The sequence below is a fragment of the Tupaia chinensis genome, unplaced genomic scaffold (genome assembly GCF_000334495.1).
Source record: "Tupaia chinensis unplaced genomic scaffold, TupChi_1.0 Scaffold000044_1, whole genome shotgun sequence".
NCBI lineage: Eukaryota > Metazoa > Chordata > Mammalia > Scandentia > Tupaiidae > Tupaia > Tupaia belangeri.
The window spans coordinates 2,332,906-2,359,103 of NW_006159500.1; the positions used below are offsets into that span (position 1 = coordinate 2,332,906).

The following is a 26,198-nucleotide window of genomic DNA, read 5'->3' on the forward strand; positions in this document are numbered from 1 at the left end:
AAAAAAAAAAAAAAACTTTCAAAAAATAAATAAATTTTAAAAAAAGAACTATATTTAGGTTAGCCCCATAGCCTACTGATTAAGGGAGCTAGATCCTACATGGTCAACTGCAGTTCAAAACCCAGCCCTAGTGGCTTGAAGAACACACTAGGCACGTGTGTGTGCATGTCCAAAATTCTGACAAGATGGAGAAATGGAGGAGAAGGAATTGTGGTGTGACCATGCTTCACGGGGCAAGGGGACAGGGGGTTTATTCTTCCCTCTCTCCCTGTCTCCCTATTTCTGCCTGATCAGTGCATACACATTCTGGCAATTAAAAAAAAAAAGAAAGAAAGAGGCTATATTTAAGGATTTTTTTTTTCCTATAAGATCTTCTATCCCTAGAAAGACAGTGTGATTAGCCATTACTGTGACTCCCCGTCCCCCTCATTTTTTCTGAAAATTATTCTCCCAGTTTTCAAGATGCCACACTACTCATCCTGGTTTTTCTCTAGTTTTCTACTCCTAGTTATCTGTTCCCTGCATTGGATCCCTGTATTAGTCTGGGTTCTCCAGAAAAACAGAACCAATAGTAAATTTACACACATTCAAGCACGCACATGCTCATAACCTCTTTGACCGATGATAGGGTATTGTAAATTGAAAATATCATATATAAAATGCATTTATTCTCATACCTCTAACCTACTGAACATCCTACCTTATCTTAGCCTACCTTAAATGTGGTCAGAACACTTACATTAGCCTAATAGTGTGCAAAATTGTCTAACATGAAGCCTGTTTTATAATGAAGTATTAAATATCTCATGTAATTTACTGAATACTGGTTTAATTTATTTAATGTATTGAAAGTAAAATAAAACAGAATGGTTGTATGAGTACTCAAAATATGATTTCTACTGAATGCATATTATTTTCACACCACTGTTAAGCCCAAACATCAGAGGTTAGGAATCGTCGGTATATATTTACAATAAGGAATTGGTTTGTGCAGTTATGAAGACCAAGAAGTTCAGGATCTGCAGTCATCAAACTGGAGACCCAAAAGAGTTGATGTATTTCTAGTCTAAGTCTATGCCTCAGACCCAGGAAAGCCCATTGGTGTAAGTTCCAGTGCAAGCGTGAATCCAAAGGCAGGAGAAGACTCATGTCCCAACTTAAAGATAGTCAGGCAGAAAGAAATTGATAATTCTTTCTTACTCAGTCTTTTATTCTATTCATGCCTTGAAATGACTGGAAAAGCCTCACTCACATTGAGGAAAATAGTCCACTTTACTCAGGCTAGGCTTCAAATTCTAATCTCACTGAGAAACACCCTCACAGACACACAGAAACAAGGTTTGATCAAACATCTGGGCACCCTGTAACACAGTCAAGTTGACCCATTAAATTAACCATTAGACAACAGCTCAGTCTTTTTGTGGTAACACACTTACTCCTCAGGTGAAGTTGGATTCACATGGAAGGTCACGGGTTTGTTTCCCTGGTCAGCCTGTACATGTTGGGCATGTGAGTTCATAATCCTAATCGTATGGGAAGGCTGGTGGGGAAATCTGTGTGAGTGCTAGTGAATCACAGTGATGTCATCTGTGTGCCCCTCCATTCTTCCATGGTATCAACCCTGAGCAGGAGTTCTGCTTGAGTTGAATTCTTACCTGGGGTCATCATTCAGACCCTCTTAGATAATAATCACAGCCACTTGTCCTTAATAATAGGAAAGCTAAGAGCTTTCACACCTTTCTATCAAGTTTGTTCCTATTTGACAAGCTCCATAAAAGTTTCAGCCTGCTGAAATCCTCTTGGGCTCTATCAGCCCACTACCCCACCTCCTGCAGGCACCTATTTTGTTTTGCTCCACTTACAGAACACACTAACAGACATCTACTAAGTCACCAAATACAGGTACCAAAAGGAAGTACCTGACTTAGCTAAAAAAAAAATCAGCCTTGGGGCCAGAGGGTGGCATGGTGATTAAGGTGGCTGGATCTCACATAGCTGACTGTGTGGTTCAAGTCTCTGACCCAATGGCTTGAGAAACATGTCAGACACATAGATGTGTGGGCCCAAAATCCCAAGAGGAGAATGAAAGAGAAGGGATGAGGTGTGGCTATACCCCTAGGGGCATGCTTTCTCACTTTCCCTCTCTGTCTCTGTCCCTGGAGAGTGTAAGTACTCTATAACAAAAATGTAAACAAAACAAAACAAAATTTTAAAATCAGCTTTTCACAGGAATGTTTTCCTCATTACTTCTTTTTCTTATTTTACAAGGCTCAAAAAATACAAATATCCTGTCCATTGTGCAGTGACTGAGGAGTGAGTCTCTCATTCAGGAATGAAGAAATGAAGTACTAGCCTTGCTGGCTGATCTTAAGCTATAGTCTCCTATTGTGAGAGGTAGCCAGACATGAGCATACAGCCCTGAGAAAATATCAGAAGGACATCTGCCACATCAATCGCAGCTTACCAGGAGTTTCAACCACTCCTTCTATGAGAATTCCGTTCTCCCACTCAGTTTCTGGCACCAGGAAGGTTGTTATCTTCCCTCTTGCCATCCCAAATATACATAGAAATTTACCATAAGGTGCTAGGTCAACATCCTGACTCTCACTGAGGCAATATACTACAGGGCAGTTCATCCAAATACAGATGCTCATACCATAATGTCCACACTGAGCATGCATGATTAGATAATTAAATTCCTCACCTGAGAGAGAAATGCACAAGCACAGGAAGAAGCCCACAAATCACAAACAAAGAAGCCAGATACTATGACAGACCTCTCCCTGCTAAAGTATTTATTACCAACTCTTATAATAAATGTAACACCTAACCCCATGCCTATTACCTTCTCTGGCAGCTATACACCTGCATGCCTTTCTGGCATGGTAATATATTTCTTTTTCTATTAAAAATCTTGACTTTCCTATTAAAACTTCTCTTTTCCTACTTTAATCATGGCTGTGGTTTTTCATTTTACATCTCAGGGCAGGTCTCTAATGTTTGAGATCTTGACCTAAAAAAAAAAAAAAATAGATTTTATACAGCACAGCTCAACTCTCCTGGTAACACTATTAGGTGTTATCAGATAATATTCTGACATACATATGTCTACTTCCCAATTGGATCCAAATGAGATGAGGAAGGGGGTGTCATATTGTCCTCTAAAACCACAAGAATATCTGTGAGAAATGTTATCCTGGCAAAGAATTTGGAACACACAATTCTAAAGTTGTTCTGTATAAAGGATTCTGGGATTCAGTGACTTTCCAGATACTTCTGAGACCTTCTGACTTAATGCCTCATTGACATTTAATATTCAGTAAATCTAAAATTAAGTTGCTTTGCTTCCCAAACCAGCTCATTCTCCCAACATCACTGCACATCAGAAATACCTGAGGCATGCTCATGTTCATTAAGATTTAAAAGGTTAAAGTTTCCAATGGTAGAAAGGCTGGAATCACCCCTATCAGGGTTACAAATCAATAGAACCACCATACTTAGTGGTAGTTGAAAGCCTAACTATCACTATCACGACCTAGGGAGAGTGTAGAGAAAAGAAAGAGCCAAGGTCACTATTTAGAGGTGTGTCCAGAGACCTGGGAGGAATAAGGGGTAGGGAGAGCAGAAAAATATCATGAGGATAGAGAAATAATTATCAGTGAAAAGAAGCAGAAAATAGTATATCATAGAAGCCAAAACAAATCATTTCAAGAAAGAAGTAGGGGACGAGTAGATGGAGTAATGGTTACGTCATAGGATTCGCACGTAATCTAGGTTCAAGTCTTGGACCTGGAGGCTTAAAGCTCACACCAGGTGTGTGCATGTTTGTGTGTTCAAAATCCTGAGAGGATATTGGAGGAGGATGTATTGCAGCATGGCCATCCCCCCAAGGGGGTGATTTCTTGCTTTCTGTGTCTCTGTCTCTCTGGCAAATGCACATGCCCTGTAGCAAAAATCTCTCAGAAAAAAAGAGAGAAGCAGAATAAAATGTTACTGAAAGGACAGGAAGATGAGAAGTGAATGTAGGTAATTGGGTTGGATAATAATGAAATTCCTGGCGGATTAGGCAGTGGGTTAACTTAATGCAACTGGACCCACATGGAAAGGTGCAGATTCATGTCCCGAGACCTCTCTTAACACATTGAGCATAGGCACATGTCCCCCAAAAATGCAGGCTGACTGAAGACAGGGATTGGAACATGGCATGAGAGCCTATTGAAAGGTCTCTTTCTCTTTCTTTCTCTCCATTTCTCTTATGGAAGAAATAAATAGACTTTTTGTTTTGGGGTTTCTTTTAGACGCTTTAGCCCTAGGGCGCATGTGCTCACCATAGAGAGAGACAGAGACAGTGAGAAGGAAAGTGAGAAATCACTCCCTAGGGGGATGGTCATGCTGCAATCCCTTCTCCTCCTAGGATCTTGGGCATGTACACACATGTCCGGCATGAGTTTCAGGCTACCAGGTATGGGACTTGAAGCATGGTCAGCCATGCGGGAGTCCAGCAATGTAAACTCTATGCCATCTGCTGACCTGATAAATACATTTTTTAAATTCCTCTCTTTTTTTTTTTAATCTTTTTTGTTTTTTGGAGAGATTTTTGCTACAGGGCATGTGTTCTCACTGAAGAGACAGAGAGACAGAAAGTAAGATATTACTCTCCTGGGGGGATGCCCATGCCACAATCCCTTCTCTATTCTCCTCTCGGGATCTTGGGCATAAATCCACATGAGCCCAGCCTGAGTTTTAAGCTACTGGGTCCAGGACTCGAACTGCAGTTGACTACATAGGAGTCTAGCAACATAACCACTGTACCATCTGCTGGTCCCAATAAATACACTTAAAAAAAATAAATACCAATTTGAAGCTGTGGGCTGAAAAGAAAAAAAAATTGTTTAATAATTAAAATAACATTTACTGAGCATCATAGCATGGAGGGGTTGAGAATTCAAAGCAGATAAGATACTGTCTTATAACAGACAGTAAAAAGTGCCTCAAGGACTCTGGAAAAACATAGAAATGGTAACTAATCAAGACTGAAGGAGAAGACAGAATATGAAAGGTAGCCTTTCTGGAGGAAATGACATCTGAGCTGGGTCTAAGCAAGAGTGAGCCTGGCAGAGAAGAGAAGAGGGCCTTACACAGTGAGGGCATTATGATCAATGTCATATGGCCAATCAGAGTGCCTTGCACTTGGGTCACAGGCAGTAACTAGTATAGCTAAAGCCAAGGTCTCCTGTGAGGAAATGATGGAGAAAGTAGCTGAGAGATAGCAAGGAGCTAGAACATGAAAGGTTTCATGAAGCATTTTAAATCCTATGCAGAGAAATTTCAGCCAGGAAAGTGACATGAATAAATGTGATATTCTTAGAAAGGCAGTTATTGGACAAATGAAAAATGAGTTGGGAGGTCAAAGTCAAGAGTAGATGCTGGAAGACCAATTAAGTAGTTTTGGGAACAATGTCATGACAGATAATGAGTGCCAGAGAAAATGGAAGTGAAAAAGAAAGAAAAAGAAATATGGAGGGACAGATGAAAGAAACAAGACAGGGGCCAGCAGATAGCATAATGGTTATTTCATTTAATTCCCATGTAATCAACCATGGTTCAAGTCCCGGACCCAGAGGCTTAAAACTCATAACAGGCGTGTGTGCATGCGTGCCCAAAATGGAGAGAAGAGAATGCAGGGGAAGGGACTGTGGCAAGGCCATGCCCCCGGGGGGTTATTTTTTGCTTTCTGTTTCTCTGTTTCTCTGTCTCTCCAGCAAGTGCATGTGCCCCATAACAAAAATCTAAGGAAAAAAAAAAGAAGGAAAGAAGATAAAACTATTTCCAAATTCTGGTTAAAGTAGCTGAGTATATGATGGTGAATGGTGATATTCATTTAACAACAGGATAAAAGAGTAAGAGAGGGTTGGACAGGATATAGGAGAAAGAGAAGGCCAGAGGAAGGAAATGATGAGTTCTACTTTGGAAATGATAAGTTGGCTTGTGCCTTTGGAACACCCAGGTAGAGAATGTTTAAAGCAGCTTTTGCGTGTCTCAGTGGACAGGTGGGAAGTGGTGTGACTGTACATGTAATGGGAAAAAATGGAAAACTACCTCAAGAGAGAAGCAGGGTTGAGAAAAGTTTTCTAGGGAAGGAGAGAATTACACACATTTATGGACATGAAGGAATAAATCAATAAAAAGACAGAAATTAAAGATGACAGAACCAGGGAAGGGACAGTAATGAGCACTGTTGGCAAGTCCCTCCTATATAATGTTACCCTGTAGTGCAATAAAAAGGAGGCTTGTCTTTTGAAAATAAAACATAGACTCTTGAGTTAATTGATACCTTGCTTCAATACACATCACAGGCCACCTGAAACAGATGGTTAAGTGCTAAAGTGACTTGGGCTCCAGCAACCATTTTCATAGAACACTATGGTATGGAAAGAAAAACGCTTGGCAAGACAGAACACATGAGTCAGGAAGAAGTGGTGAGTGGTGTGAGTCAAGCATTTAAGATCAATAAAGAAGCTGGCTGGGCTCCTGACTTCATTTTTTCAGAGTCTCTCCCGCCTCTACTTACCCAGCTTCAATGTAGCCCTATCGGCCTTCTCATTTGCCCTTTTACTCCACAAACTATCGGTCCTGTAATTCTGTTAGTGCTTTGGTTCTCACCTGAGTCCTTTCCTTTTCATTCTCACTGACAACAACCTACTGTTCACTTTTAGAGAAATCCCCTTCTGCCTCCAGATTTTATATAAACACCTCGACCCACCCAGGCAAGAGAAGGAAGAAATAATAAGGGAGACAGGGAGGAAAAAAAACCCAACTCTCTAAGTCTATCAGTATGTTACTGTTTTGTGATGGTTCTTCACTGTCCACCGGCTAAAGCCAATCTCCTAGGTGGACGCTCAAGGTCTCAGCAACAAGACTCTGACCCACATTTCCAAACTTTTATCTTGTTCCTCCCAACATAAGATTTTCATTTCAGCCAAATTAATTTGCTCACATCACCCCTGAAATGTTTGTTTTTCTTTCAGTTCTTTTAACAAACCTTCCTCAGAGACAAGCCTTCCTGTCAGCACCATTTATAGTAACCCAGTTGCTACTCATTCTTTATGGTGATTTATTTTCTTTGTAGGATTTAATTCTGTGTAACATGGCCTTGTTCATTATTTGATTTTCACACTAAAATATAACCCCCATGAGAGCAATACTGTTATTTGCCTAATCCACTACTATTTCCCCAACACCTAAGCAAGAGCTTTGTATATCATGTGCATTCGATAAACAGAAATGAATGAAAAATCTTGAGTACCCACTTGGGATATTCTTTTAGGTGCTGAGGGTGAAGAACTAACCAAAACAGAGGTATGCCCTTGACCTAAAGAGCATATAATTTAGAAGAGTAAGAGAAAATAAGAATACATACATTTTAACTAATAGCTATTTATAATGAAAAGAAGTGCTATCAAGGAAAAGAACAAGGTTCTACAGCAGAAATTGATTTTAGATCTGATGGTCAAGAGAAGCCTCTCTGGGAACCAGCAGTTAGTGTAATGGCTATGTCACTGGACTCCCACATAGTCGACCATGGTTCAAGTCCTGGACCTGGCAGCTTAAACTCACGCCGGGCACGTGTGCGTGCGTGCGTGCCCAAGATCCCAAGAGGAGAATAGAGGAGAAGGGATTGCGGTGTGGCCATCCCCCCCCCGGGGGGGGGTGATTTCTCACTTTCTGTCTCTCCGTCTCTCTGTCTTTCTGGTGAGCACACATGCCCTATAGCAAAAACCTCTCCCAAAAAAAAGAAAGAAAAAAAAAAAAAAAAAAAAAAAGCCTCTCTGATGGATGCAATTTAAGTTGAGATATTAAGAAAGGGAAAAGACACAGTCAAGCTAACAGTAGATAGGAGAGTGTCCCAAGCTAGGATGAGAGGATGGGTGAAGCCCTTTCCTAGGTTTGTCAGAATTTACTCCTCACATTTTCCTCAACTGTTATGCTCATTTCCACCCAAGATTCATAGACGTTTAGAGCCGGAAGTGATTGTACACATCATTTAGCCCACCCTTATTTTACCAAAAATAAATAAATAAATAAATAAATACAAGAACTCTTTGCTATAGAGATTTTTAAAGTCTAAACTGAGGCTGTGAAAAATTGAATATCTGGTGGGATCAGTGAGCTGGCAGAGCCAGCAAAGAGTTTAGAATCCAGTCTTTCTGAATTCTTATCCAGTGGCTCTCTACCATTCACCTTTCTAAATTCGACATGTTAGTTAATGACAGTAACTTCTACTGACATATCAATATATGCCAGGCACTGTTCTAAACACTTTACATGTATTAACTCATTTTATCTTCACAATAAAAATGAGGGATAATGGGGCCAGCAGATGGTATAGTAGTTATGTCACTGGACTCCCACATGGCTAACTGCAGTTTGAGTACCCAACCCAGTGGCTTCAAAATCATGCCAGGCATGTGTACGCACATGCCCAAGATCCCAGGAGGAGAATGGAGGAGAAGGGATTGTGGCATGGCCATCCCCACTGGGAGGGGGGGTTATTTCTCACTTTCCCACTCACTCTATCTTCCTCCCTCCCCCTCCCCCCCCTCTCTCTGGGGAGTGCATGTGCCCTAAGAAAAAATCTATTAAAGGGCCGGCAGGTGGCATGGTGGTTAAGGTGCTGGAATTCCCACATGGCCGGCCATGGTTTGAGTCCCAGACCTGGTGACCTGCTTTCTCACTCTCCCTCTCTCTGTCTTTCTCTGGCAAAACTCATGTGAAAAATAATATTAACAATAATAATAATAAATAAATAATTCTTCAAAAAAATCTATTAAAAAAAGTATGAGAAATCTTCAACTCACCATCATCACCACCACCATAATCGTCACGACTATCATTCTCTTTTCCAGATGAGACAAATTGGAAACGAAAACTTTGAGCAGTATGTCCAGGGACACACAGCAAGTGAATCAGCCACTCGGACTTGAGAGCACAATCTCTCAGTTTCAGTGTGGCCACCTCTTTCTGTGGTGTAGCTTTTCATCTTGCATATGTTGTACCATTTTGTAATGCTGGTTCTTACAACTTAAAAGTCATGAAGACTGTAGATCAAAATCATGGATAAACTTTACAACTTAGCATTACTAATTGAGGCTGTGGTGATGAAATGTGAGGTCTACAGGTAGAACAATCTTCTACCAAAAATAAACTGCTCCTAAAATAATTTTTATATGTTTTGTTTCATCTGTTTTTACACACACCACAAATCAAGCCAAAACACACATAGTTCCTTGATAGAGCAATGTGGTTTTGAAATGTTTATTTGAAGTTCATACAGTACATAGCTCTAAAACCTGGAACCAACTCTACGCTTTGGTGAACTAAGGTCAGACTGACCTATGAGGTTATCAAAACTGGATTTGAAGTCATTGAAAGTACTCTTTTGCTTTACAATTTCAAGTAATCAAATAGATCTGAGCCATCCGATTCTTCCACAACATTGTACTAGTTCTAATCGCCATCCAGTTTTTTTGTTGTTGTTCCAAGTGAGATGAAGCATCAGTGCGGTAAAATCTGAAGTGATTTTATAACTGCTCAAGTTCACAGTTATGTATCTTTAACAACCAACCAAAAAGTCATAGTTGTTAAAATGAAAGACAACCCTAAGGTAATACTTACACTAAGCAAGCAGTTTTAAATTTGAAAACAACTGCATTACTTAACTACATCATTTAGAAGTTCCAAATTCATCAACATAAAGCTTTTCTCTGTGTTGCTTGCCAAACTACACAGGAGGGGGGGAGGGGAAGACTTGCATTTTCACAGAAGATGTTTTTTGCCAACCCTCCCACTAGCTCTGACTTTGGCCAGCAGTTTAATAGATAGCCTATGAGTATTACCATCTGCTAACTAAGCAGTGTTTCCTAATGGGCAAATGATACTAAGGAAAATGGTTGCAAAACAGAACCCGACTTGTTTCTGTGAGTTGATATAGGTGAAACCAAAAAGTAAGTCTACAGTTTATATGTGTTTTCCAAATAAGTTCAAATTGAATCCCATTCCAAATTGCTGTTTTTAACTATTCCTTTAGAAACATGAGGCAGCCTACCCATACAACTCTCAATTATTTTAAAAACTAACACTTCCAAAAATGTTAAATAAAGCTCAGAGCCAACTCACATTTCATTGTTAGGTTTTTACATCTTTTCTTCAAGTCACTAGGAATTAGTTGGCTAATTAAGTCACCAAATTAAATCCTATTTTAAGAAATCTGATTTTTAAAAAGTAACTTTACAAATCTACAACATTAATAAACTTAATAATCCCAACCCTTCAAGGTAATAGTATTAGAAAACAATGTCCAGTTTTCCACTATTATACAAACTCATCCTCTTATTACCTGTGCTTTTTTTTTTTAAAGAAGTTTTTGCCATAGGGAGTGTGCGTTCACTGGAGACAGAAAGACAGAGTCAGTAAGAGGGAAAGTGAGAAATCATCCCAAGGGTTGGGGGAGGGCCACATCACAATCCCTTCTTCTCTATTCTCCTCCTGGAAACTTGGGAATGCACTCACACACACCCAGTGAGATTTTCAAGCCACTGGGTCAGGGACTCAAACCACAGACAGTCATGCGGTAGTCCAGTGACGTAACCCCTGTGCCATCTGCTGACCGCTACCAGTGCATCTTTAATGGGTACTTTGCACTTAATTTATTTGACTGACAAAAATTTGAGGATATCTCTAAAAATAACACTGTACTTTAGCATGAGAAACAAAAGCAGTTCAGAGCAGTCTATGGGATACAAGGTCCATTTATCCTATTAGATGCATGAACACATGGCCTTTGTTATGCCCCCTCACTCATTGGGATTATTGCTCAAAGGCACATTTCAGTTTATAGTAAACCAACTGACACCACAAATAGTCATAAATTTACAAAGCAGCCTCTACTGTTTCATTATCACAATTTTTCTAGAATTCATTATGTAGAGGATATATAACCAACCAGGTGACTTATGTTATTTTAAATGGACCAGTGTAAATTCCTGACAAACAACCTGTGACCTTCTCTTGACTTCTCTTTGTTATATAACATAGACCTGTCAGTAACTATTTTAGTGTGCACATTCTAGGAAGTAGCCTGAGGAGAGTCATGCTGACATACCATCAATCACACTAAGCAGGTCACCTTGCCTCAAATGTTATGGCTTACTTCTCACATTTTGACTCTGGCATGATGATTAGTAAATTTCAATATCTGTGTTAAGGTTAAGCTTGAACATTTCTTTATGCTGGACCCAAGTTATAAACAAAGCCTTCCTATTTTAGCCAACAACTTAACTAAAGAATCTATCTCCTGAATCTACCTATAACTTGTAAGCCCCTGTGCTTCAAGATAGCCCATCTTTGGGAACCAGCAGTTAGCGTAATGGCTATGTCGCTGGACTCCCACGTAGTCGACCGCGGTTCACGTCCCGGACCCGGTGGCTTAAAACTCATGCCAGGCGCGTGTGCGTGTGTGCCCAAGATCCCAAGAGGAGAAGGGATTGCGGCGTGACCATCCCCTCTGGTGGGTGATTTCTTGCTTTCTGTTTGTATGTCTCTCTCTGTCTGTCTGGCGAGCGCATGCGCCCTATAGCGAAAACTTCTCCAAAAAAAAAAAAAAAGATAGCCCATCTTTTCAGGCCAAATCAATACATATTCTTTATATACTGATTTACAACTTTGCCTACAACTCCTGCTCTCCAGAACTGTGTAAAAGATCTGTAACTCAGCCTCCTCAGAGTACCTTCTCAAGACTTCTTGAGTTTGTTTCCTGGGCCATGGCCACTCATGTTGGCTTAGCATAAACTTCTTTCTATTTTTTTAGAGAGATTTTTGCTATAGGGTGCATGTGCTCACCAGAGACAGAGATGCGAAAAGTGAGAAATCACCCCCCTGGGGTGATGACCACAATCCCTTCTCCTCCATTCTCCTCTTGGGATTTTGGGCATGCACGTATATGCACACAGTATGAATTTAAGCTGCCAGTTCTAAGACTCAAATCACAGTCAACTATGTGGGCATCCAGGGTCGTAACCATCACACCATCTGCTGATCCCAGCATAAACCCTTTCAGTCTTTTAGAGCTTGGTTTTCTCTGTGGACATAAATAAATAAACTTTTTAAAAGTCAGTAACTTTTAAAAGAAAAGGTTACTTTTGTGTTTTTAAGGATAGTACAATTAAACAGATAAATAATGGTTCCAAATTATTGTTTTTTTCTCATCAGCAAAATATTCATCTATATTCCATTGATTTGGAATCCTCTAAGAGGAAAATCCAGAAGTCTGTAGAGGCTATAATTTTAGCCAGGAAGACAGAACACCAGATTCTGGTCTTGGTTTTTTTTTTTTTTTGAGAGATTTTCGCTATAGGGCACGTGTGTTCGCCAGACAGACAGAGAGAGACATAGAGACAGAAAGCGAGAAATCACCCCCCAGGGGGGATGGTCACGCCGCAATCCCTTCTCCTCCATTCTCCTCTCAGGATCATGGGCACGCACGCACACGCGCCCGGCGTGAGTTTTAAGCCACCGGGTCCAGGACACGAACCACGGTCGACTACGTGGGAGTCCAGCGACATAGCCATTACGCTAACTGCTGGTTCCCTCTGGTCTTGGTTTTATAGTTGCTTAGTTCTAGAAATGCCACATAATTTCTCAGATCCTAAGCTGTCTCTTTTGCAAATAGTAAAACCTCAGTAAGAAAAATCTCTATGTTCTCTTCTAAGTTGATCATGCTATGGTTTGAGCATGCTATCAGATTCTACAAATCGTACCCCAAAGGGCTCACTTTCGTCTCCTATTTGGACAGGAATAAAAATAGCTGAGGTAGAAGAAGGCATTGGAAGCACAGTCATAATCTATGACAGAATATCAAAAAGAAACATTTAAAAATGCAAAATGTGGGCCAGCTTCATGGGGGCTGGGATGTGATTAAAACAGTCAGATCCAACATGGCTGACCACATGGTTCAGTTGTCAGCCATGTCAGCTTGAAAGACACATTGGGCATATGTGCATACATGTCCCAAATCCCTAGTTGGAGAAATGTAGAAGGGACTGCAACATGATGGCACCCCATTGTGGGGTGTATTCATTCTATCTGATTCTCTCTGGACAGCACATATACCTTTTGGCAAATTTAAATAAATAAGTAATAAGAGGCAATAAATTTAATTGCCCTGAACGACATCCACCAGTGATTTATATTTCCCATTTTCTGGAATGGGATTTTATAAAGTGAACCTAAAACTTTGATTAAGCCAACATAAAATATTCCCTGCTGGTTTAAAGTCTGGTGAGAAGATGGGAATGAGGAAGTTTTAAAGATCAAAAGCCAAGATGCCTGAAACTGCCCAAGGTCACATTGCTAATAAGTAGTTAAGGTAAAATTTAAACCCAATTTTCCCTCAGTTCTGAACCTGGATTTTTAATTACTACACTGTCAAACTAAAAGATTGCTAATGAAAAAAATATACAAGTATGAAGCTTGTCATAACTGCTGAGATTTCCACGCACAAGTCTTTTTTAGGCCCTAGCTTCTGCTATGTGATGGTTTCCTGATTCTGTGTTCTGTGGTTCTTTATTAGCTTGCTTTTTTTGTTGTCTCTGAATATGGTTCACTAAAAGGACTTGGGAAATAGAAGAGCATTAGAACAGAGTTTTGTCTGCTACACTGATGTACTGATTTACTAAATGCTTATTTCTTATCTATTGTGATTGTTTCTTTGTTGTCTTGCTTTTTTTACTACAACTCACACATTTTATGGCAAGGAGGAATGTCCTTTTAAATACTAATGACTGGCAGTTCAAACCCAAATTCAATGAGGTAGACTGTTGGCATCCATGCCAGGTTCAGGAGAAAAGGAGGAGCTAAGATGGCACAGAGCAAAAGTTACAGAATGGGTATGGGAAGGAGGGAATCCACATGGTAGAGCAGCCTAGCACAGAGTTTTGGAGGCACAGAGAGGTGAGGAAGAAGTCATCATGAAGGACTGGCCTACGGTGAAATATCAGAGACCAAGTGGGAAAGAGAAGGCAAATTGAGGAAGCATGGCTTATGTGAAGTTTTGGAGTCCAAGAACATCCTTCCAAATCCAAAGCCTGTGCCACTGTTAAGATGCAATGAGAACACATCAGAATCATGTCTGCAATCTCTCCAACAGAAATGTATAACATTAATCTACTCATGAGGAAACATAAAATGAGCCCAAACTAGGAGACCTTCTACAGTAAAATTTACCCAACCTTCATGTCAAAGTCATGAAAATTAAAAAGAGACTAAGAAACTGTTTCAGACTAAAGGACACCATTGAGACATGGCAACCAATTTCAATATGTGACCTACACTGAATGCTTTTGCTAGAACATTACTGGAAAACCTGAATTGGATCTGAGGATTCTGATGGCTGATTATAAGGTGAATGCCCTTGTTTATAAAAATATACCAAGAATACTTATGGATAGTGAGTCATGTTGGCAACTAATTCTCAAATTGTTTAGGAAAAGTTGTTTGGGCTGTACTTGAAACTTTTCTATAAGTCTGTAATTATTAAATAAAAAAACGCATGATGGATAAAGATAATTTTTAAAGCACAAATAATAAATTATATTGTAGAACTTATAAGTATATAGAAGCAGAATATATAGAATATATGACAATAATAGCAAAAAGCACAGGAGGAAGAAAATAAAATCATAATCTTGTTAGGTTCTTACATGATATGTAAAGTGGCATAAAATTATTTGAAGGTGACATCTTAAAAATGCATAGTGTTGACAGACTGGAAGCAATATGGCAGCCCAGTGCAAGATCAAGTTGTCCAAGAACCTGTTGCGCATTAAATTCACGCAAAAAGGACTGGATCCAGAAACCAAAAAACAACTAGAAGAGGAAGGAAAGCAAATAATTAGTGAAGAACACTGGTATTTGGATTTGCCAGAGTTCAAAAAGAGAGTTTCATAATAGGAGAACAGAGATTCTTGTTATGTGAAGATCTTCTCTATGGAAAAATGTCATTCAGAGGATTTAATCCTGAAGTCAAGAAATTAATGTTGCAGATGAATGCCAAGAACAAAGAAGAAGATGTTGAAGATGAAACAGCGGAGCTTGATGTGTCAGAAGAAATGGCTAGGAGATATGAGACCTTGGTGGGGACAACTGGAAAAAAAATTGCCAAAAAGAGAGACCAGGTCAATTATGAAGAAGATGAAAATGGAGACATAAAACCAGTTACACCAAAAAAGATGCTCTTAAAACTCCAAGATTAAAATGGATGCCTTAAGACGTAGCTCAGGGATGCCTTGTGAGAGTTAGCAGTTTATCTCAGAGCTCATCCTGATGGTATCTCTATAGTCATTAGTACTGTAATATTCATTTGTAAAAAAAAAAAGTAAGATTTCAGAAACATGCTGCTTTTGTAACAGATGTATGATGAATGTTATATATCCTTTGCTTAATGTTATTCATCAAGAGTGGATTTTCAGTCCTTGACCTTTAAGTGTACATAGGTTCAGGGTTGCTTTCTAAAGATTTTTTGACCTCACTCTTTTTTTAATACAACCATCGAACTTGAATACACTCATGTAAATTAATGTCCATGTTTAAGTTGCCCTTATATTTATATTTCACTTTAAAGTGCTAATCATGTCAAGCCAGTTCATACATAGATTTTGAATCAAATGTCATGTTATATCTAAATATATCAAGAACAAACCTGCTTCTCCAACCTTATTATTTGCATTCTACCTGGTCATTGTCAGTTAATGGTATTATGGTTTTTATTTAAAGCATTTACTTAATGTATAAGAAAGGTCTGTAGTAAAAAATGCATAGTGTAAATCTTACAGCATTTTCTGATAAATTAAAGAAAAAACTTAGCAGTCAAAGGCATATAAGATCACAGAAAAAGTCCTCCCACACCTTTTCAACCATCATTAAGCTCCAGAGCCATGCCAGGGATCAGCAGTAGTGAAGGCAACCAACTGAGGCAGGGGGACATCTCAGAACTCTTGCTGCCTTCTAACTGCTCCAGGTACATCCCAGACTGGCCCTTCCCATAACCTTCCCACTGCCATTAACCTCCAGAGCCTGTGCTACAAAGAGGGACCAGCAGAAGCAAGTGTGATCAACTAAGACAGGAGAATGCCTCAGTTCTCTTGCTGCCTTCTACATCCCCAGGAGCATTTTGATATTTCATAGTTTACTGAACCTACTCCTATTGACCCCTCCACTTAAATTGCTCCAGCTCAGCCCCAGGTGCACCTGGTCTCAAAAGACTGAAAAAGGAATCAACATTTAAAATTTGAATACATATATCCTCCTCTGATTGGAAGACTAGGCCCTCTCCCAAGAACATTTCTGAATAGAACCCTTCTTCCCTCTGACACTACAGAATAAATACCAAAAAAGCAGGAAGAAGGGTATAATTTATCAGTTGACTAGAAACTAGTGCAGAGGCACAAGAAATATGGGAAAACAAGGAAATCTCTTCCTTAAGGGAACAGCACAATTCTTCTTGAAACATAGATGGCACAAAATAATTCACAGAAATGACAGAAAAATAATTCAGCATATTCATTGTGATGGAAATGAGGAAGCCTTACAATGATGTGAAGGAGGAGATAGACACTATAACAAAGAATCGAACAGAACTTCTAGAGATGAAGACTGTATTACAAGAAATAAAGACCTTTCTAGAAAGCATTAATAGCAGATTAAACCACACAGAAGACAGAATCTCTGATCTGGAAGACAGAATCTCTGACTTACACAAAAGCACCAAAAAGAATGAAAGATCAAGAACAAGAAAAAAACGAGGACAACATATAGGAAATACTAGATACTATTAAATGCCCAAATATCCAAATAACAGGCAGGTATTCCAGAATGTGAAGAATAAGACAAGGGCATAGAAGACTTATTTCATGATTCTAAAAATGCCAAGAGAGAAATGTCAAGTTTCTTACAAAGGTTATTTTATTATGCTAATATCAGACTTCTCAACCAAAACAATTCAGGCAAGAAAATAATATGAAGACAGATTCAACACACTAAAAAATAATTTCAACCAAGAATATTATACCCAACAAGATTATCCTTCAAAAGGGAAAAACAAATAAAATCATTCTCAAACAAAATCTGAAAGATTTCACTAACACTAGACCAGCTCTTCAAGAAATATTGAACAGAGTACTACATCAGGAAAATTAAAGAGAGACAAGCAGAAATAACTGAATAAAAAAATTTTTTTAAATGGCTAACAAAATAATAGGGATAAGTCCACAAATATCAATAATAACACTGAATGTTAATGAATTAAACTCTCTAATTAAAAGACACAGACTGGCTGAATGAATCAAAAACAAAACAAAACAAGAACCTTCTATATACTGCCTACTAGAAACACATCTCTTGGGTAAATACATACATACACTGAAAGTGAAGGACTGGAAAAAGATATTCCAAGCAAAGAAAAATCAAAAGAAGGCTGGAGTCACGATATTGATATTAGACAAAATAGACTTTAAGACAAAATCTGTAAGCAAAGACCAAGAAGGACACTATATAGTACTAAAAAGTCTAATTCACCATGAAGATACAACACTTAAAAATATATACATCCAACACTGGAGCACCCAAATGTGTGAAAGAAAGACTGTTAGATCTAAAGGGAGTGAAAGATCCAAACACAGTAATTGTTGGGGATGTCAACACCCCACTGTCTCCTTTGGATAGATCTCCTTTGGACAGATCATGTAGACAGAAAGCAAGCAAAGAGATACAGGATCTAAAAGATAACATAAATGAAATGGACTTAACACACATCAATAGAAATGGACTTAACACACACTCAACAATCACAACATAAACATTATTCTCACCCACATGCAAAACATTTTCAAAGATTGATGATAAGGCACAAAACAAGCCTTTACACATTCAAAGGTATAGAACCTATATCTAGCATCTTCTCTGATCAAAACGAAATTAAACTGAAAATTAACTGCAGATAAAACCCTCAAAATTACACAAACATATGGAAAATAAACAACTTACTCCTGAATGATTTCAAAACCACTATGAAATTAAGTCAGAAATCAAGAAATCTAGAGATCCAAGATGGCAGCCAGCAGGAAGTCGATGAAGGAACTTGAAGAAATTGCAAATGTGGAATGAAAAACTTCCATAACATTCAAGTTGATGAAGCTAATTTATTGACTTGGCAAGGGCTTATTGTTCCTGACAACCCTCTGGATGACAAGGGGGACTTAAAATTCAAAATCAACTTTCCACCAGAATACCCATTTGAACAATCAAAGATCTCATTTAAAACAAAGATCTATCACCCGAACATGGCTGAAAGGGGCAGGTCTGTCTGCCAATAATTAGTGCTGAAAACTGGAAACCAGCTACCAAAACTGACCAAGTAATCCAGTACCCTATAGCATTGATGAATGATCCCCAGCCTGAGCACCCACTCTGGGCTGACCTAGCTGAGGAATACTCTCAGGAATACTCTAAAGAATACTCTAAAGACTCTAAAAAATTTTGCAAGAATGCTGAAAGAGTTTACAAAGAAATATGGGAAAAAGCGAACTGTAGGCCAAAATCTGCCATGATCGATTCCAGCAAGTGTGAGCAGAGACCACAAACAATGCATTCAGACATCTGGCAAAGCAGGACTCTGTAAAAAATTGACACGTGTCATCACCTGACATTAACTTGTGGCAGCAACTGTCTACAGTTTTCTTAATCAAAATCAGTCTAGGTCATAAAATAAAAAATAAATAAATAAATAAATGAAGGATTAAAAATTTAAGAAGTTACAAAAAGAAAGAAATCAAGAAATCCATTGAAATCAATGATAATGAGCACATGAGCTTTTATAACCTATGGGACACAGTGAAAGCAGTCATAAGGAGGAAATTCATAGCAATTAGTGTGCACAAGGAAAAAAAAAGAAAACAAAAAAACGAAATCCTAACAACACACCTCAAGGAACTGGAAAAACAACAATAAACTGTGCCCACATTCCCACCCCTCACACCCCCATTCCCCCCAAAAAATAAAACAGGAGAGAAGAAATAATAAAGATTTAAGCAGAAATAAGTGAAATAGAGACTAAACAAACTACAGAAAATAATTTAAACCAAAACCTGGTTGTTTGGGGGAAGATAAACAAAATTGATGCACCATTACCAAGACTAATCAAGAAGAACAGAAAAAGAAACCACATAAATCTAGTCAGCACAAAGTCAAACAATATTAGAACAGACATAACAGAAATACAAAAGATCATCAGAGAATAATACTACAAGCGACTATACACCAATAAACAAGAAAACCTAGATAAGATGGACAAATTTCTGGACACACATAATCAACCAATATTGAATCAGGAAGACATAGAAAGCTGAATAGACCTATGAGAAGCAATGAGATTGAATCACTAATAAATAGCCTCCCTACAAAGAAAAGCCCAAGTACCAGTGGCTTCACTGCTGAATGCTACAAAACTTTTAAAGAAGAGTTAACTCCCATTCTACACAATTTCTAAAGAACCAAAATGAAGGAACCCTCCCAAATTCATTCTTAAAGTCTCCATCACCCTCCTAAAACAGACAAGGGCATATCAAAAAAAAAAGAAAACTACATACCAGTATCTCTGATGAATATAGATACAAAATTTCTCAACAAGATACAAGCAGATCATATCCAATGACACATTAAAATGATTATACACCATAACCAGGTAGGCTTTATCCTGTGAATGCAAGGGTGGTTCAACATATGCAAAACCATTAAGTGTAACACATCACATTACAGATGGAAAGATAAAAACCACATGATTAAATCAATTAATGCAAAAAAAAAGCATTTGATAAAATGCAACATTGTTTCATGATTAAGACTCTCAGCAAAGTTGGCATAGAAGGAACATTTCTCAACTCAATAAAAACCACATATGAAAAACCCACAGCTTAAATCAAACTAAACAAAAACAGAAACAAAAAGGCTGAAAGCTTTTTAAATAAGTACTAGAACAAGATATCTTCTTCATTACTTTTCAATACAGTACTGGAAACCTTAGCCAATGCAATCAGGCAAGATAAAAAAAAAAAAGCATTCAAATACAGAAAGGAGAAGTGAAATTATCTCTATTAGCAGATGACATAATTATATACATAGAAAACCCTGAAGAATTCACACAAAAATAAAAGAGGGGGAAAAAAGTCCTTTAGGTAATGAATGGCTACAGTAAAGTAGCAGGATACAAATCAACATACAAAAATCTGTAGCATTCCTATACACCAACAATGAGCGGACTGAGGGAGAATTTAAGAAAGTAAGTCCTTTTAAAATAGCTACCAAAAGTCTAAGATACCTAGGAATAAACCTGACTGAAGAAGTAAAAGGTCTATTTCATAGTTTTCAAAGAAAACTCTGAAAACCTACAAAAGAAATGGAAAATGACACAAAGTAGAACCATCCCATGTTCCTGGATTGGAAAAATTCATATTACCAAAATGTCAATTCTACTCAAGTTAATTGATATATTTAATACAATCCCAGTCAAATTACCAGAGATATTCTTCACAGATTTAGGAAAAACAATCAAGAATTGGTCTGGAATCATAAAAGACCCTGCATCACCAAAGCAATGCTATACAAAAAGAGTGGAGTAGGAGGAATCTCACTCCTTGATCCCATAATATATTACAAAGCTGTGATAATCAAAACAGTATGGTACTGTCATAAAAACAGCAATGTGGATTAATGGAACAGAATAGAGACTCCAGAAATAAACCCCAAAACACACATACAACTGTTTTTTGACAAAGGACATCAGAGAATCCAGTGGGGAAAAGAAATTTTCTTCAACAAATAAGGCTGGAAAAACTGGGTATCCACCTGCAGAGAAATGAAACTGGACCCCTATCTTTTACCATTAACAAAAATCAACTCAAATGGATCAAAGATCTAAACATAAGATCTCAAACTATAAAGCTATGGGTGAAAAATACAGGAGGAACTCTTAGAAACATTGGAGTAGGCAAAGCCTTCTTAAATGAGACCCCCAAGGCACAGACAATAATCCTAAAAATAGACAAGTGGGTTATAGCATGTTAAAAAGTGTATGCACAGCAAAAGTAACAATAATTAAAGTAAAGAGACAACACTCAGAATAGGACAATATATTTGCCAACTCTCCCTTGAGTAAGACACTGATAACAAAACTATACAGGGAAATCAACCAGCTTACCTGCAAAAAAATAATCAATCCAATTAAAAGATGGGTAAATAAAGTGAATAGACAACTCACCAAGAAAGACATATGAACAGCGAAAAAAATATGAGAAAGTGCTCAACCTCCCTTAGCATAAGGGAAATTTAAATCAAAACCACAGTGAGAAAACATCTAACCCCAGTTAGAATGACTAAGATTAAAAAAAAAAAAAAAAAAAAAAAAAAAAACAAACAAGTATTACCAGTAGTTAGTGTAATGGCTATATTGCTGAACTCTATGTAGCCGACTGCAGTTCGAGTCCCAGAACCGGTGGCTTAAACTCACACTGGGCATGTGTATGTACATGCCCAAGATCCCAAGAGGAGAATGGGGAAGAAGGGATTGCAGTGTGGCCATCACCCTTGGGGGGAGATTTTTCGCTTTCTATCTCTCTGTCTCTCTCTGTCTTTCTGGCAAGCACAGGTGCCCTATAGAAAAAACCTCTCCAAAAAACACAAAAACAAACAAACAAACAAACAAACAAAAAGAACCATAAGTGCTAGTGAGGCTGTGGTGAAAAAGTAACTCTCCTACACTGTTGGTAGGAATGTAAATTAGTACAGCCACTTTGGAGAACATTGTAAAGGTTCCTTAAAGAATTACAAATAGAACTACCATACAATCCAGCAATTCAACTTCTAGATATCTACCTAAAGGACAGGAATACACTAAGTCAGAAAAATCCTTGTACATCCATGTTCACTGCTGCATTACTCACTATTGCTAAAACATGGAATCAATCCAAGTGTCCAAGAACAGATGAAGGGATTGAAAAGTGTGGCACATATATACTATGGAATACTACTCAGCCATAAAAAAGAGGCCCTGGAATTTGATATAAAATGGACAAATATGGAAGATTTAATGCTAAATGAAACAAGCCAGATTATGAAGAGAGGCACTGTATATCCCCACTTAGTATATACCAAATGCCTCTACACTCTATGGCAGAAACTAAAAGACTAGAAGACATAAAAGCATGTTTAGCAACTGCTGAAACCAGAGACAGTTTGGGAGCAGGGTGAGAAATGGTAGGAAGGGAGGGAGGGAATGAAGATAAAAGAAAAGAAGAGAAGAACATTCAACAGTCAAAAAGATGAAAAAGTATCTGTTTATAACAATGTGTATGATAATTACTTTGATTGGAATAACAGGATATTCATGCTGGGAAAAATTTATTTTCATTGTTGTAATGATATATAGTGATTAAATGTAAAAAATAAAAAATACATTAGAAAATTTATCATCCCTCAGGAAATTAAAAAATAAATATGTAAGTCATTTTTAAATTACACTTTATGTTAGCATATGACCCTAAATTAAAGAATGTTAGCAGAAATTGAAAGTTATATTTTGGTAGGGATAGTGAGAAAGAAAATAAAAGTATAAGTCATTTCCATTTGAGTAGGCCCTGAGGAATAGGCAGACATGGGACTTTGGCCATGCTTGCTGTAACCCTGTGATCTTGAAAAATATAAAAGAAACTTTTGCATACCAATAACAACAAAAAAGTCACAGAAAAAGAATGCCTAAGTATAGGAAAGAGTATGATATGGCTTCAAAAACCACTAAGAGTAACATATTAATAGTGTTATATTAATATGACACAAAAGAGAGCTAATTAGGGCAAGAGAGATGCACTTTATTACATAAAGCTTTAAAATTTCTGTCATGAGAAGACTGCACAGGCAGAACTGAAGATAAAGATCAAGTAAGAAGGGTAAACAATCTCCAAATACATTCTAGACAAAGGGTTACTATTGCAAATATAAAAGAACCACTACAAACTAGTCAGAAAATTTTAGGACTTAAAATAAAAACAGAAAATATATGAATAGGTAATTTGTAAAGAAGGAAGTACTAGGCAAAAACTTTCTCATCCTAACTCCATGTGATACTTAAAGAGTAAAGTTACATAATATAGAATGAATTCATACTAACGTTTAATATTACTTTTTCAGGTAACAGCGAAATGTCACATGATGAAGTCCCACTCATAAAGACTTCTGAAAAACTTGGTCCAATGAAACTGGTTTCTTCACCAATACTTCCTTTGACTTTTAACTTGTTTTTCCATTTTTTCAACTGAATTTCATGTTTCAATATCTGCAATAAAAATAATTTACAAATTCCATGGAATTGTAAGGGTCAAATGAAATGACAAATATAAACCACTGTGCTTAACTCAGTAATAGCACCAATTAAACATTACTGGATATAACCATCATTATCATATAAGCTATTCTGTAAAGGAATGTTTTATATTCTCTGAACAACCAAAGTATTACAGATCATTTCCATTTTTGTTGTAAAATAATGGCACAGGCAGTCACCTTGAAGATTTGGTCTGATCTCCTCTTTTATAAGTGAGGAAGCTGAGGCACACAAAGTCAAGGTTAAAATGACAGAACTGGTACTTAGGGGATAGAAGAGAGATGGTAGGCACAGAAATTAAAAAAAGAAAAAAAGGAGAGTCAGAAGAAAAGTATTTGGGAAACTTGCTTGATTTATCATTACAAGAAGCCCCTTTTTAATTGTTGATACATTACCGTATAATAAATACAAAACTTTTAGAGTAAATAATCACTTCACCCATGCACGCACACAATTTTGGTGTAATATACTGACACATATCAGAGCCTAAGGAAGAGCACATGTTGGAGAGCAAGCACATACAGGTGCTCCCTGTCTATGCTCCCAGCATATCCCTGCCATTCTCACTCCACCTAATCATTCTGAATGTAGAATGATTGTTACACCAAAAAATCACACAGCTAGGAAAAAAAGATTCTTAGAAAACTTAGATCCTTAGAAAAGATTCTAGGAGCCTAATTAATTGTACTATGCATGTAGGAATTAAGGAGAGTACTAAATTACAGATAATATGTGATAAATATTAATATACATGACCTAGTACGCACAATACATATGGGGAAGATTAAGAGAACAATACTGCCTGCTCTCAGGGATGTTTCAGCTCAAGGGAGGTGTAAAAGTCTGGATATACACAGTTATGTTCAGTTACTTATTACACTATTGGACAATCAGTGATCAGGCACAGAGAGCAAAACACTACCTTAGTATATAAAGCAGTGGAAAGCAGTGAATAAGCCGATTAACACACTGGTACACAAAGTACAACTGTTTAACCGGTAACACTGAAAAAGTAGTCCACAAAAAGGACTATTATAAAACTAAGACCCCAGTTGAATACCCACATATTATAAACTTCTAGAGAGCAAGAACTATATGTCATGTATCTCAGTATCCTTCTCAGGCTCTAGCACTGTTTCAAACACTATGTGAGTAATAAACCTCCTTATACCCTCTTGCTCATGTATGGCATTATCTATTTCAACATCTGGGCCAAGTTTGGGTGAGTAAAGTATTAATTCTGCCCTCCCTAGGGCAACCACAAAAGAAGGGGCTTAATTTCATCCTATTTTTTTTCTTCTATTTATCCAGACTTTTATTCCAAAGGATATTAATAACTCTGGCCCAGCCACTGTGGCACAACGGTAACGAAATGCTCTGCAATGTTGGAAGCCATATGGAAAACTGGAGTTTGGTTCCTTGGTCAAACTGTACACAACAACTATATGTGAGCGCCCTTGATCCTGCTGGCTGGGAATTTGGGGGGAGTATCACGATGTAAGCCCCTGCTGAGGGTGCTTCTCTCCCTTTCTCTCTCATGAAAAGAAATAAACTAAAAAAAAAATAAATAAAAATAAAGATTCAAGTTCAGCAACTTAATAATTTAAGAAATTATTTAATATTGAAACTTAATAAGTTTAATTTATTAAACTAAATATTAAAAAAAGAATAAATAGAAATTTAACTCTATCCCAAAAAAGGAATAAATGTATTTGGCCTACCATTTATTTTTCTACTATAATCATACCAAATAGTCTTTCTTCATTTTTAGGTGTCTATCCACTTAAATATTTATTTAAACAAAAGTTTTAGCTTATTAATAAATTTTAACAAAAGATTTTTCTTTGATATTCATAGTTCAGATGAAACAATATAAGTGATTAGGAAACATTTGGGAAAGCTGAAGTGAAATTTAAATTAAAAGAACAAGGACCCTACCAAAAGGACACTTGTTCAGAAACTTGGTATTTTCTACACCAAGTACTACTTTCTGAGGCAATATAACTATAACTTAGAAATTTAGATCTTAGAAAATTAAGTTTCCAATATATCATACCAGCTCATCTTCTCTGCGTTTACTCTTCTCTCTTGCTTTATTCTGCCAATTCATTAGGATAATTGTTAGTCTCTGACAATAGAACATCTGTTGTAACCGCTCCATTGTAGCTGAAGAAAATTTATTAGATCACTGTAAATAGCTAAGTCTGCTTCCAAAAAGGTGATTTGATATTTTATGCTTATAATATGAACCAGTATTATCGCCGAAAGTTTATTTTATTTATTTATTTTTAGGTTTTAGCCATAGGACACATGCATGCACTTGCCAGAGATAGACAGTGAAAAGGAAAGTGAGAAATCATCCCCCAAGGGAGTTAGCCCAGCCACAATTCCTGCTCCTCCATGCTCCTCTTGGGATTTTGGCCACATGCACACATGTGCCCAGCATGATTTTCAAGCCACCTGGTCTGGGACTCAAACCACAGTAGAATGTGTGCGAGTCCAGCACCTTAAACACTACACCACCTCCTGGCCCTCTAAAATATATATAACTAAAATAAGTTATATCAGAATTAATTATTTTTGATAGCATTACGTAGTATGCCTGAGACTTTATTAATCTGCAATCACCTTTGTTCTTAGAAATTAAGATATGTTAACAGATGCAAAAGAAATAGCAATACATATTTCCTTTTTTAAAGTCTGGTTTTTTTTTGAT

At 37.5% G+C, this 26,198-nt stretch overlaps 1 protein-coding gene and 1 pseudogene across 1 annotated transcript in view; one reads left to right on the forward strand and one right to left on the reverse strand.

Moving 5' to 3' along the window:
* The window catches only part of FBXL13 (F-box and leucine rich repeat protein 13), a 274,784-nt gene that overhangs the window by 198,940 nt on the left and 49,646 nt on the right, over positions 1-26,198 (reverse strand). The window contains exons 6-7 of the mRNA XM_006140783.3: positions 25,539-25,648; positions 23,270-23,434 (exon numbers count right to left, since the gene is read on the reverse strand). Coding sequence (XP_006140845.2) covers positions 23,270-23,434; positions 25,539-25,648 — 275 coding nt within the window. The remainder of the gene's footprint in view (positions 1-23,269; positions 23,435-25,538; positions 25,649-26,198) is intronic.
* Positions 14,833-15,308, forward strand: LOC102496031 (M-phase phosphoprotein 6 pseudogene; annotated as a pseudogene).